Source organism: Carassius gibelio, chromosome A14 (genome assembly GCF_023724105.1).
Source record: "Carassius gibelio isolate Cgi1373 ecotype wild population from Czech Republic chromosome A14, carGib1.2-hapl.c, whole genome shotgun sequence".
Taxonomy (NCBI): Eukaryota; Metazoa; Chordata; class Actinopteri; order Cypriniformes; family Cyprinidae; genus Carassius; species Carassius gibelio.
The window spans coordinates 10204399-10217613 of NC_068384.1; the positions used below are offsets into that span (position 1 = coordinate 10204399).

Consider the following 13215-nt stretch of genomic DNA (forward strand, 5'->3'; position numbering starts at 1 on the left):
TTCTGCGGGATGACTGATACATGCTACTGTAGTTTCCTAAGAAGTGACCGCATTGAATGCTGAGCTCGTAATAATGCGGATGAAAAGAGAGTGGATAACAAACCCTCCAGTGCAGTCAAGAATACCTTATCTTTAGTTAGCTCTTTCTCTCTGTCAGAGCCTATAAAAAACGTTATCATTGAACTGCTGTAGTCATCACTAGATTTAAAGAGTGAATGTCAGTGAGTTCCGTGGTGCATTTGGCTCTGTAGACATTCAGATGCATTATGTAATGATTAACAGATCAGCCTTTCTTTTGCATTCAAATATGAATATGAAACTATGGCGCCGATACTATTGATATTGAAGGTTCTTTTTCTTTTTTTAAGTCTATTATGCTCATATTATGTGTCAGTAGGAAATATCAGTTTACATTTCCAAACATTATTTTTGCTATTAATTGTAATAACCCTGTGTGATTTTGGTGTACACAAGTAGTCTGACAGCAGCCAGTGCTCCACACAGAGATCTGATCTCACCATCATCCAGTCTGTCTGGAAAACATGAAGAAACAGAATATATTGAGACAGACTCAATCCAGAAGAACTGTGGCAGTGTCTCCAAAACTGATATTTACTACTGATACACTGCGGCAAAAGATAGAAATAACTGACTTAAAACAATTTTTTGTTGATGGAAATACCAGAAATACTTTTACAAAGAACTGTATATATTGTTATTCCAATCAATCCAGCCTTGATTGATAATGCCATATCATAGCTTTGTGTTCAGAAGCATTCAGAAATGTTTTATTAGACAGATAAAACATTAATTAATCCAATAACATTATAATTAAACATCATTCAGCAGCTCCGTTGGGCAGAAAATAAAACATAAACAGTAAAAATAGTGCAAATAATGTTCTGTTGTGTTGCATGTTCTCTCCATGTATATGTGAAGGGCAGAAAATATTGATTTGCAAAATAACTTCAAAAATCTCTTTATGATTTACCCTGATGAAAGGGGGTTGTGTGCCAAAAAAAAAGAGGATATTATATACTGTATATAAACAGTACAGACCAAAAGTTTGGAAACATTACTATTTTTAATGTTTTTGAAAGAAGTTTCTTCTGCTCATCAAGTCTGCATTTATTTGATCAAAAATACAGAAAAAAGGTAATATTGTGATATATTATTACAATTTAAAATAATTGTTTATAAATGTATTATACTTTAAATTATCATGTATTACTGTGATGCAAAGCTGAATTTTTAGGATCATTATCACATGATCCTTTAGAAATCATTCTAATATGATGATTCATTATCAAAGCTGGAAACAGTTCTGCTGCTTAATATTTTTCAGGACGTGATACTTTTTTAGGAAACTTTGATGAATATAAAAAAAGAAGCTATGTTTTTAAAATATAAATATTTTGTAAAAACAATATACACTACTGGTCAGTAATTTGGGGTCAGTATTTTTTTTCTTCTCCTTTTTAAATAAAATCAATTGTAGCAGAAATGAGTCGAATCAGACAAATCAAAGAGTCTATCAGAGCTGTGTGCATTGAAACGAGAGCCGAATTCCTCAGGAAGTCATAAATCAGTTCTAGTGCCACAAGAACCAAGCAAGATAACCAACCAACCAACTTGTTCACACAACAGCTTTCAACATTAACACCAATATAACAATTATTGACAATTTTAATTCGAAGAAGAGATTGTCAAATTTATTGTTCGTGATTGGAATGCAACGCTGGACATCACATGTAAACCCAGGAGATCAAGTTAAATACTTGCATTGACTCCCCCCCCCCCCCCCAGCCAGTGAAACCAGACTGAAATTCCTAAGGGGGAAGGGCTTTAAACCTTTGTCTTCACAGAAAAGTCCCTTTGCCAGAGAATGGCAAAGAAACCCTTTTTATACATTATATATGGACCAGAATGAACTCAAAAAAGACTTATGAATGAATCATTCCATTGCTTAACTCCATATTCATTTACGTGTAACCCACACATTTGACTATCATGTATAATCACTTATTGTGTATGTCTTTTGATAACTATAGGATACCTAGTCATGTCTAGTATTCAAATAATCGCATTTTCTTGCTTGATATTGTCCTGACAATCATTTATTTGTAAAATATATCATAATCATGTTATAGGAATCATGTCCAAAATTAGACCCTGTGAGGCAAGAACCACATGCTTGGTAAGATAAACAATGATTTATGATACCCCAGACCCCAGGACCATATCTGATTGGTCAAGGCAACATTTGAGGGGTGGCCAACAAGGAAGTTTTAAATACTTTGGATCCCATGAAATTTTGCTTTTAGTCTGCTTTTTAGTTCTAGTCTAGCTGCTGCTATTAGCCATGTCGGCTTTTAGTTCCAGCCTTGCTCGTGCTATCAGTCATGCCTGCTCTTAGCTTGTAGCTTTGCTACCTAGCTTTAGCTTGTAGCATCTAGCCATGTGGTTAGTCATCATGGTTCTTCGAGCGCGGTTCCAGCGTGCCTGCCTGCTGCTACTTATGCCACAATGAGAAGGAACACAACCTAGTCTCGTCAAACTTTATTTCTTTTCTTTTCCGTTTGAGAGTTTCGTGTTCTGAGTTAAGTTTTGTAACGTCGACCTCGTCTGCGCGTTTGAACTCCGACCAGCCACACAACTCCAGCTTCAGCCAACGCCCAAGCACGGGCTCCCCAAGACGTCACTTCAGCCAACTGAACTTCCAGCCAATCAGCGACACCGGGATACCCCTTTCAACGGGAGTCCCTTTCACAGGAAACTAAGGCAACGTATCCCCAGATATTTGTTGTGCTGGTGTATCTAATATAATTTTAGTCACATTGAGGAACTCAATGCAAGGGCTAATTACGTGATTGATGGTTGTTCATGTCTATGCAATTTAACGTATTGCTGTAAACTTGGGATTCCATATTTCCATTCTCTTAAACTCATCTTTCCCTAACTTTCGACCTTCCTGCAACTTGTGTGAATGTGTGTGTGCGTGCGTTTATGTGTTAGATTAGTTTATATGTCTTAGATTTATCTAATAAAGCCTTATTCATATTCAAAAGATAAGTATCTTGTGTTTTGTGCTTACAAGTTAATGTCTTAAACTGCCGATCTTGTTACTGTGCTAATTGATAGTGGTTTCACTATAGTTTGGATATTAGTATCCAGCGCAGATTTGATGTTAAACGGCTCGTTCACTGAACCGCAGGCGCGTCTCCGTGAACAGCCGTGAAACAGTGATTCTGTTCAAATTCCCTTTAAAATCTTAAATGATTCCCTTTGAGCTAAATTGACCTGTTTCCCTTACACAATACTTTTATTCAGCAAGGATGTGTTAAATTGATAAAAAGTGATAGTAAAGAAAATATATTATTAGAATATATATTATTAGAATTTTTTTATTTATTTATTTATTTTTTTTATAAATGCAGTTCTTTTTAACCGTTTATTCATCAAATATATTAGAAAGCAGAACTGTTTCCAACACTCATAATAAATCAGAATATTAGAATGATTTCTAAATTATCATGTGATAGCATGATATGAACACAACCCCCTTTCATCAGGGTAAATCATAAAGAGATTTTTGAAGTCATTTTGGAAATTGATATCTTCTGCCCTTCACATGCACATGATTTACAAAGAGATGCATATTTAATGAAGGTTTACGGTTAAGAGGATGTGTTCGACAGGACTGTGGAGCCACGCAAATGAATTTCTGTACCATTATCATTTTTTTTTTTTTTTTTTTTTTCACACAGTCACACAGACAGTGTTTGGAAATGTGTCCTTGCAGGGTTTTACAAGCAATTTTGAGTGCCATGTGACTGATGTGTATGGCAAGTGGGGCAAAATCTGTTTTTCTTGTAAAGTATTAGAAATCCTAATATGGGAGATTGCTCATGAAATTATTACCCGGCCCCCATTTGTTTTAATTTCCTCTAAATGGATTTCCATATTCTTTTAGACTGACCAGATGTTCAGCATTCACCACATTGCTTAACCCACTGAAAGTAAATGTGCAATGATGTAAAATAGGCTTAAATCCTCCTAATCCTTCTATCTTTATTAGAAAAATCTATTTTGTCCTAGTGGGGCAGCCATTTTGCCGTAGGATATGTTGTGTACAGGGTGTCTTACTCATTGCAAAACATCACTGAGGGATGATGTGACTTCCTGTGTGCATGTCTATCCTGTCTCTCAGCCTCTGGCTGTTTCAGGGTCACAGTAGCGGGTCACTACAAGTGTTTGTGGCCACATGTGGCATTTGAGATGAAAGAGGTGAGGCGTAAGGGCTTCCATAAAACACAGGAATCCTTCTTGCCATATTTTTAATGAAGTGTAGCTTCTGTATATCTCAAAACCCTGTGTGGGTTTGACCCTTCCTACTCTTGGATAAACCCCTACACTGAATGTGAGTGCTACCCTCCAACATTTACCCAGCTGTTTCAAGTCTTTTTATACAGATATAATGTTACAGATTTGGCTCAGTCGAGACATGTTTTGACTGAGCACAAAAATAGACATGACCCTGTCCAATAATTCTGTTCATCTGACCCAGTTCAGTAACAAACACGATACAGGCAGAGGAGAAAGTCTGTCCCCTCATTCTGTTCGATTACTGGCCTCTAAATATCTTCTGAAGTTCTAGTCATGTTGAATGTTGTCATTTTTCCCCGTTGCTGGTGTTTCAAATCTGTAGGTCAATTTGAAAACGGAGAAAGTTGTTTTTGTTGTTTGCGGTCACTTTCTGAGTCATCGTAAATAACATCTTTCATGCGCCATATAAAAACCAGACGGTACAATAAATGATGTTGTTAAATAAGACTGGCACACATCTGCTAGTCAGGAAGAAAGTAGCTTCACTTTCAAGGATGACAGTACAAATGATCCCTTTAAAGGTTTAGAAAAAGAAAAAAAATAGTGTAGGATTAAAGGGCTAAAAGGAAGATTAGTGTGTTCTTTTGAATATTTTTTTCTTTATGTGATGATAGCTGTCATTATCTATGTGGTTGAGCTCAGTTTTGTAAGGTCTGTCCGCCAGTGGGTTTCAGAATGAATACAGCTCTTTATCTCTGAATATTTTCTATAACCCATTACTATTCATTCAATTCTTTCTGTGCGTAGATTTGTGTTCACCTTTATTTTTAGGCATCTTAATATAGTTATATAAATGTGAAGTGTAATTTTTTGCACCAACAAAGGTACCAGATTGTTAGGAGAATGTTTTCAGACATATTTGAGACACCTCTTCACAACTAATCAGACTTGATTGTCCTGTCCAAATCTTACAACATTGGTTGAGGCAATGTTTAGCCAGTTGAGTCACCCAAAAAACAAATTAAACCTCATAACAGACTTTGAGTAATTCTGTCAAAAACATGTATTTATAAAAAAAAATCAGATTTATTAAGGAAACAATTTAGCTATGTACACATTCAACATCCAAATGTTCGGGAGGTTTTTTTTTTTTTTTTTTTTTTTTTTTTTTTTTTAATAAAATACCTTTTTAAGAGAGAAAAACATTGAAAAATATTTTAACTTAAGTGTATGCTGAAAAATAAATATCCCTAAAATGAAGACAATTCAGAAAGCTCATATATATGACAATACACATATGTCAGTCAGCAGGTGACTATGTGCAGGTCTCCATGGCTGAAAGGTCATTCTGATAAAGTTCTTGACTTTAGAATATGTTAATCTGTGTGACGCAAACAGAGAACCATGAGAAGTCACACACCCCACTCTCTCTCCTCTAATTATCATTACACTTTTTAATTAGTCATTGAGATATTCCATCTACCTTGTTGGTCATTATGAATAAGTGGACCAGATAAGTACTGTTGCATAATGCTGAGCCGACTATGGCATGTCATTATCTGTATTTTAACTATCATATTAAATCTGGGCTGTCTGCAAGCTTCAGGGTCGGTACTGAGAAATGAGTGTCTGTCCTATATGCATATCATCTCTCCCCATCAGCTCTTCAATGTTATTTACACCCACTGTCAAGGAGCTCAATCCTCCTTTTAAAGAATGCCACGTTACATCCCAAAGCCTGCTGGTTCCCAAGCATAAGCAAATTCAACTCAGGAAATCTTGGAGCATGCGACTGCTGGCATTGTGATTTTTTTTTTTTTCATTACCTTGAAAGACGCCAAGAAGGGCGCCAAGCTTATCTGCTGTAGTGCATCAATTCTAATAAATAACCGCATATTCGCTTGTGCCATATCAGCAGCCAGATGCCCGTGTGCCTTAAGGCGATGATAGCATGGCGAATTTTGCCATCAGTCTGGCCAGAGACGTGTTAGCCGTCTCTAAATATCTAATGTGTGAGGAGTGAAGTCATTGATTTACGGAGATAAGCATCTGTGTAAGTCATGGTGACATCCAGGAAACCCAACATATTCCCATTAATATGTTCCCGTCTGACTCCACGTTCTGAAAAGAACAGATACACAGGCCATGATTATTCCATGATAATATGTTCATTTTCATCTCCCTGACTATTTCCATCTTCAAATATATGTATTTTTTCCCCCTTTTTTCTCATTTTTGTAATGCTGTTTTGGGCAACCATCCCTAATTAGGGTAACACTTAATGTCCTAATCACTTTAAGCCTCTTTAACTTAATTTAGCCCACTCTCCCTCAGGTCATAGCAGAAATGAGCGAATACATCTGAGAATCCCTCCACCGCCAGCACCCTCCCACTCTCCGAGCGCACATTTGCGCTGTTGCATGTCATTAATTTACAGCCATGGGTGGTCTACATTCTGATAATTCCTCGTCAAGAGTTTGGACCTGGAGAGCCACTCCACAGTCACTCAAAAATAATTAAGCATGCAGCACTGAGCCCGGACATCGCATTTTCAAAGCCTAAATCCTCAGAGAAGAAAACTAATGACAGATTTTGGAAAGGACGACAACAGTGCTTGAAACACAGGTGTTTTGTTTGTCATACATGGGGATTACACTATAGTGAGAAAGGCAGTGATCTCTTTGTCTCGTTCCTTATGAGATACAGTAAGTGTCGGACTCGCTGGATGATTTATGAAGTGTATTTTCAGATAAGCCTGGCTCATGTGGTCTGTGATCTCAGCAAGCAGATGGCAAGGAGAGCAGGGAACAATCACTAAGCATCACCAACCTGATAAACCACTGCAGAGATTCATTAGCATACGGAAGATGGCAAGAAAAATGTGGAGCACGTACAACAGATCTCAGCTATCTTATATATCTCCTTGTGAGCTGAATATGCAAATGACTTGGCCTCTCAAAAGCCAGACCTGTTGTATGATAGTCTATTCCTGTAGTTTACACTCTAGCCTTTCTCTCTGCTCTGTCATTTTCCTGCTCCCAAACCAAACATGGCTGACTTCCTCTAATTCAGAGCCATACAGCATCCGTCCACTTTATTTTGTTTTCCTTTCTTCATGTATGCATTTAGATTTCTGGGGCATTGTAGCTGTACTTTCTGTCTCTGTGATGCATGCAAAATAGCCACGGCATCTAATCCTCTGCCATCTCCAATCAACTGCCATGAACGAGGGATGGAGATAACCTGGGTGGCCTAGTTATCTGCTTTGGCCACCTCTAAACGCCAATCTCATTGGACCCCTGTTCCGCTCCTCATTGTCTAAGACCCAGACCCCTTGGCGCCTATGTGAACTCGAAGAGGGAGCGCCCCGCTCAAGGAAGGGATGTGTGAGCATCCCTAATTAAATTACACACAGACATAAGTGGGTTTTCACATCAAGCTGTTCCAGCAAAACGCTCCAAAATGTCTGTCTGGTGCCACATCCATCTTCTTCATTACTCCGGAGTCCGGGCTCATTCTCTCTGAGTGCTTTGGAGCTCGCACTCCAGCAGCCCAGCTGACAGGTCACAGTGTCATATCTCGTGTCAGATCCTCCAAAGAGACAGCACCTCGTAACAGGTGCGAGGTTGGAACTGGCAGGACTGTTGACTGCTGCTGATGCACACTCACTGGCTGCGGTGAAAGGGACTCTCTCAGACAAAGAGTGGCAGGAGGGAAACAAGCCCAAGATGCACCTGGCTTCTCGACGCAGGGCTTTGTTCGCGACGCATGCACAAGGTTAATTGCACAGGTGCCTTTTTCCAGGGTGACAGATAGATGAACATGTTTTCCAAAAAAAAAACCTGAAGGACAGGAAGGGACAAAGATGGTGAAAACTTCTAATATTTTTTTAAAGCAGGGAGCTGTAAGATGCTTTTTAGCTTCTTTTAATGTGGAAATGAGAGCTGGGGGGTCTATGGCTGTTGGCCGGTCACTGGGAGGACACAGTAATGGATATAATGTCCTCTGGATGGGTCTTTGTTGTTTAGATTTAAGAGGCAAAAGTTCTGTTGTGTTTTAACCTCACTGTAGCAATCGTCTTCATGAGAACCAACAGAAAATAAGGATCAATCGATCCATGGACAGATAGCAGGTTGAATTTATAAACAGGTGTTGTTGACAATACTGCATAATTACTTAAAAAAAAAAAAAGAGCGAGAGAGAAAGAAAAGCTATTTTCAAAAAAAAATAATATATATATAAACACACACACACACGCACACACACAAACACACACACTGTGTATATATAGTCTCATCTCGTGTTTCCATCCACATATTTTATGAAATTTTTAACTAAAATGTACAATTTAACAATGTGCATAAAAAATCTAAAATCGTACCCTAATACATATATACCCTAACAGGTTCTACCCCTTTTTTTATATAAATAAATAAATTAGCGATTTAGCTAAAACATAGCACCTAATCTCAATATTTCAGTGGTCATACTGCTTCATTTTGTTTATTTATAAGAATTTATGTTCTTCAGAGCTTGTCTGGCATTTGATGGGCAGTTCAGTGACACAAAAGGCATCTGGCTCTTTTAAGTGTCTCTATTCGACTGGCGTTAATGTGTGACGAATACATCACTGTAACCTTTTATCCTCAGCCCACCTCACTCTTTAATAGATTGAACTCTGGTCGTGCCGTTATGGCACAGCAGAAGAAAACAGTTTCTGCTTCTTTTAACACACTGGTGAATGAGGCAATTTCATATACACCGTAATCTCCTAATCCTGATGATTTGCTGCAAAGTCAATGTTCTAGCAAAGCTCACTTACATAAACAGTGGTACACACGCATTACTAGACGCATGGCATTGATACCAGCTACAAGAAAGGAAGAGTGCGAGTCTAAGCGTGCATGTGCATACGTTGTAGAAATAATTAAATGTCAGCCAGTCCGCTCCATTGAGTGTCTCACTGGGGGTTTTACGACCTGCGCAGTCTCGCTTCGACAGCCCTTCTCCATGACTCTGTCCTCCAGATGTTGTGATGCCACACTTGCGCACACACTATGAGAATGCACAAGCCTGAGTTTTAACACACTAACCCTTCTCCCCCACTGCTTCTTCTTACTCGTTGTGACACTTGACTTTGTTTCTCTCCTCCCCCGTTCCTCTCCCCCTGTGCCGTGGAAGATTAGCTCCTACCCTCTGACAGGGTGCATGTTGGGGAAGCTAATCTGATGTGTGAAGTTCACAAATCCGGCAGAAGGCTGTACTTGTTATCCCTCTAATTAAAAATGTGATAGTGCACCCATAAATATATTGGAGAGACTGAACAGGGCCCCAGGGCATTCTGGTACATTTGACAAGAGCCTGAGGGGCAGAGAACCACCTGATACCCAGACAGTAAAGAGATAGGTAACAGAAGGGGACAGACAACAGAGGATATACAGATAGAAGGCTAGCTGTTATAAGAGTTCACTTTATGTTGCTGAAGTTAGTAGTCTGAAACATTTCTTTGCAAATAAGCCTGGGTGGTATAGCTAAGCTTTTTTGTATTTAATCTAAACAGCATGTTGCTTATATCTCAGTAATTATATGGCCTAAAGAATAAGAGTAACCATAACTTAAACCTGAAACAAAATTTAGTTAATCAAAACATGTTTTTCACACAAGAAAAAATAAATCTATTTAATATTTTAAATGCATCAATGCAGCAATAAATATTAATAAGCAGCAATGTTTACATATATATATATATATATATATATATATATATATATATATATATATATATATATATATATATATATATATATATATATATACTTTTGTTTTAAAATAAATTGCTTTTTATTTTTATTTGACTTTATTTTGAATATAACCTTCATAATTAATAACTTTTTAATTCATTGTTGCAAAATATGTACACTGGTGTGATACCCTTGCGGAACTAGTTTGGAAATTGTCTAAAAATTGCTGTAAAACTGGATGTTTGGACATGGAGGAGTAAAACTTAGGAGTGAGTCATTGTATCATTCACTGAACTGATTCATTCAAAAACACTGATTGATTCAGGAAACACATCTAGAGACTGGTTTTAATTAGTGAACCACTTAAGCATTATACTTTGAATCATTCTCGTTTATTCAGAAACTAATCAACACTACACAGAAGCACAACAGAGTTTTCAGTGGTGTCATGTGAAATGTTCATTGATAAATGAATTGATAAAAATAAGAAATAAAATAAAATAAAAACTGTTGTGTATAAATTGTGTTACTCAGTATTAATCTCTTGTTTATTGGGCACGTGTTGTTTACATTAGTAGTTTGTTGCTAGCCCTCTTATGCTGTCTTTAGGAAAGTAGCATGTAAATTAAATAGCCATAATTTTGATGATGACAATGGTGATTTTGGTGGTTGTTGTGTAATTTCACACTCCCACAACAATATTACTTATTTCTGTACATTTTCAGTATATTATGCAGTGCTGTTTGAAAGGGTGTTTGTTCAGTTGTTTTAATTGCGTTGTTGCTGTTTCCTTGAAGATGGATTGTCAAAAATGCAGAAAAAAAAAAAGTATTGGAAGTTTTGTCAAAATGGCAGAAAACAAAAAAGGCACAGTGTTGTTGGTTAATCTTAATAAGAGTTAAATGCATTCCTTGAATAATATTGCATTAGAAATCTTCTGTTTTCTAGTTGTTTGGTTCTTTCAATAGATTCTCTGCTTTTACTACACCCCGCAATGATGATACTGTAGACCACATGCTCTGGCAGTTCCTCTCAGATCCGTGCGGAGAGACCAAAAGTCCAGCTGGTTCTTGTGGAAGCATGGTCCAACAGGACATTGTTAATGGAGCAGTCATGGTTTGCTTGGGAGCATGATTCCCATTGTAGTCATTTTGCTTTCTCGTGTCTGAGATCCCGTGAACCCAGCCTTCCCAGCTCTCCTGTCCCGGCCAGTGCAGATGATGAATTGTGTTACAGTTAAGCAAGCAAGAAGTAGGACAAATTGATCAAAGTGTCAGGAGCCCCTTGTGATGTCTAGGTCTCCAAAACGAAGGAAATGAGGGAGCTGTCAAGAAGTTTCCGGATTCATGGTGCCTCTAATAAATGTTTACCTGCCCCCTGAACACCCAGCTTGAGGGTCAGATGGATGTGGGTGTGTTTTGGGGACGCAAACTTTGAGATGCAGCTACTTTAGGAAGTGTCATTGCTTTCAGAGGACGTTGGCAGGCTCTGTGGAAGGAGCTAGGGAGAAGCATGTCCTGGTTTAAACCAATGAGCAAAGCTATCAGCCAAGGTGTTGAAGAGCAATTAGAGATAAGCCATGCTTATTCTGCTCTGGTTTGTTCTGGAACAGCTAGTTTAATTAGCTTGATTTAATCTGGGTGGCTGTTAAATACAACACACTGTTTGAACCGCTTATTTGATTTTTGAGTAATGGTCTCGAGTATAAAGTGATACAGTACAATCTAGGCTTGAAAAGAGTATGAATCGTTTTCATTTGATCCCACTGCTACTGTTTGGTTATTCTTTTTAACTGTAGCATTTTGCCTTTGTTAAATGTGTACAGTTGTATCACATATAAGTATTCATCCAGCAGAAAATGAACTTGTGCAGTTCTGCCTCCGTGTAGCGAGTGTGTGGCATTTTCTGAAATTAATTTTGTAGCCGTGTCAACTTTCTTCCTCTTTATAAATTCAATTTGCTGACTGTCATCTACTTTGGATGTGCGAGAAAACAAAAGATTGATTAACACGCCTGAAACTGCTGCCTAAAGCTACCGGCGTCTCCGCCACGGACGTTTTCTCTCTGCCAAGGCAGACGTCAAATCCCAACCCATTCACTAAATATTTCCACAGAACGACTCGATCATGCACACAAAAGAATTGATGAAACGATCCCACACGCAACAATAAGTCACCGTAACGATTCTAGTTTAAAATAATGCCTCTGCTGGACCACTATGATAAAGTGGGGAGCCTCAGTCTCATTAAAGCTGGGTAAAGATAGATGACCCAGATAAAAGACCAAAAGATTGTTTCTGAGCCCCATCGTTGACCAATGCCTCAGATGCCCATCCAAGAAAAAAAAAGAAAAAAAAAATGCTTTAAAAGGAAATACAGTATATTAAATCATGGAAGAATGTGAATGCATATTAAGGAATGAGGTAACAAATGCAATTTTAATTTTTTTTTTATTTATTAGATAATTAAAGGGCTCTTATTCCTCCATATTATGCTCAGAAAAATAAAAATCTAAAATCCGATTGTTTCTTCCAGGGATTTGTCCTTGCAGTAAGTGAGTCGCACGTCTTATTGTCTTTTTGAAGTCAAACCCCGTTTGCAGTAGAGACGTGTTGCACTTCGGTGGTATGACCACTTTCAAAGCACATCCTACTGTCATCGAACAATGACAAAAAGCCCCTGTATTGACCGGCTCCACACTAAATCTTGGTAAAGAGCACTTAGCTCCCCTGTGCAAGCCGCAGAGCGAATACCTGTCAATGGCCATCAGTGAACACTTTCATCCTCTGGCTCCTCTCCATATGTTAGCTGCTGCCACCGCTGCCTCGGAGTGCTTGTGCATGTAGGGGGTCGCGCTGTTCTCTTTGCCCTCTGCCCCATTTGCCTTACCTTAATGCTGTTCTGTTTTCCCTTTTCCTTTTACTGCCACACTTCGTTTTTGTAGCCTGACCACAGTGTGTGGGATTGTGTATATGAATGGATGTGTGGATGTGTTGTGCATGAAACTGAGCTCTGACAGGCAATTTTGTCCTTTCTACAGAAGGTGACGAGATGGGCGTGATGGACAACCTGATGGAGGCCTTGCAGTCTGGAGCAGCCTTCCGTGACCGCAGGAAACGAACCCCACGCAACGGTAAGACTGCTTATAC

At 38.4% G+C, this 13215-nt stretch overlaps 1 protein-coding gene across 8 annotated transcripts in view; it reads left to right on the forward strand.

Annotated features, from left to right (window-relative positions):
- The window catches only part of LOC128027467 (protein diaphanous homolog 2), a 375948-nt gene that overhangs the window by 321940 nt on the left and 40793 nt on the right, over nt 1-13215 (forward strand). For all 8 annotated transcript variants that reach the window (XM_052615104.1, XM_052615108.1, XM_052615109.1 and 5 more), the window contains one exon: nt 13107-13199. In XM_052615104.1, the coding sequence (XP_052471064.1) occupies nt 13107-13199 (93 nt within the window). The remainder of the gene's footprint in view (nt 1-13106; nt 13200-13215) is intronic.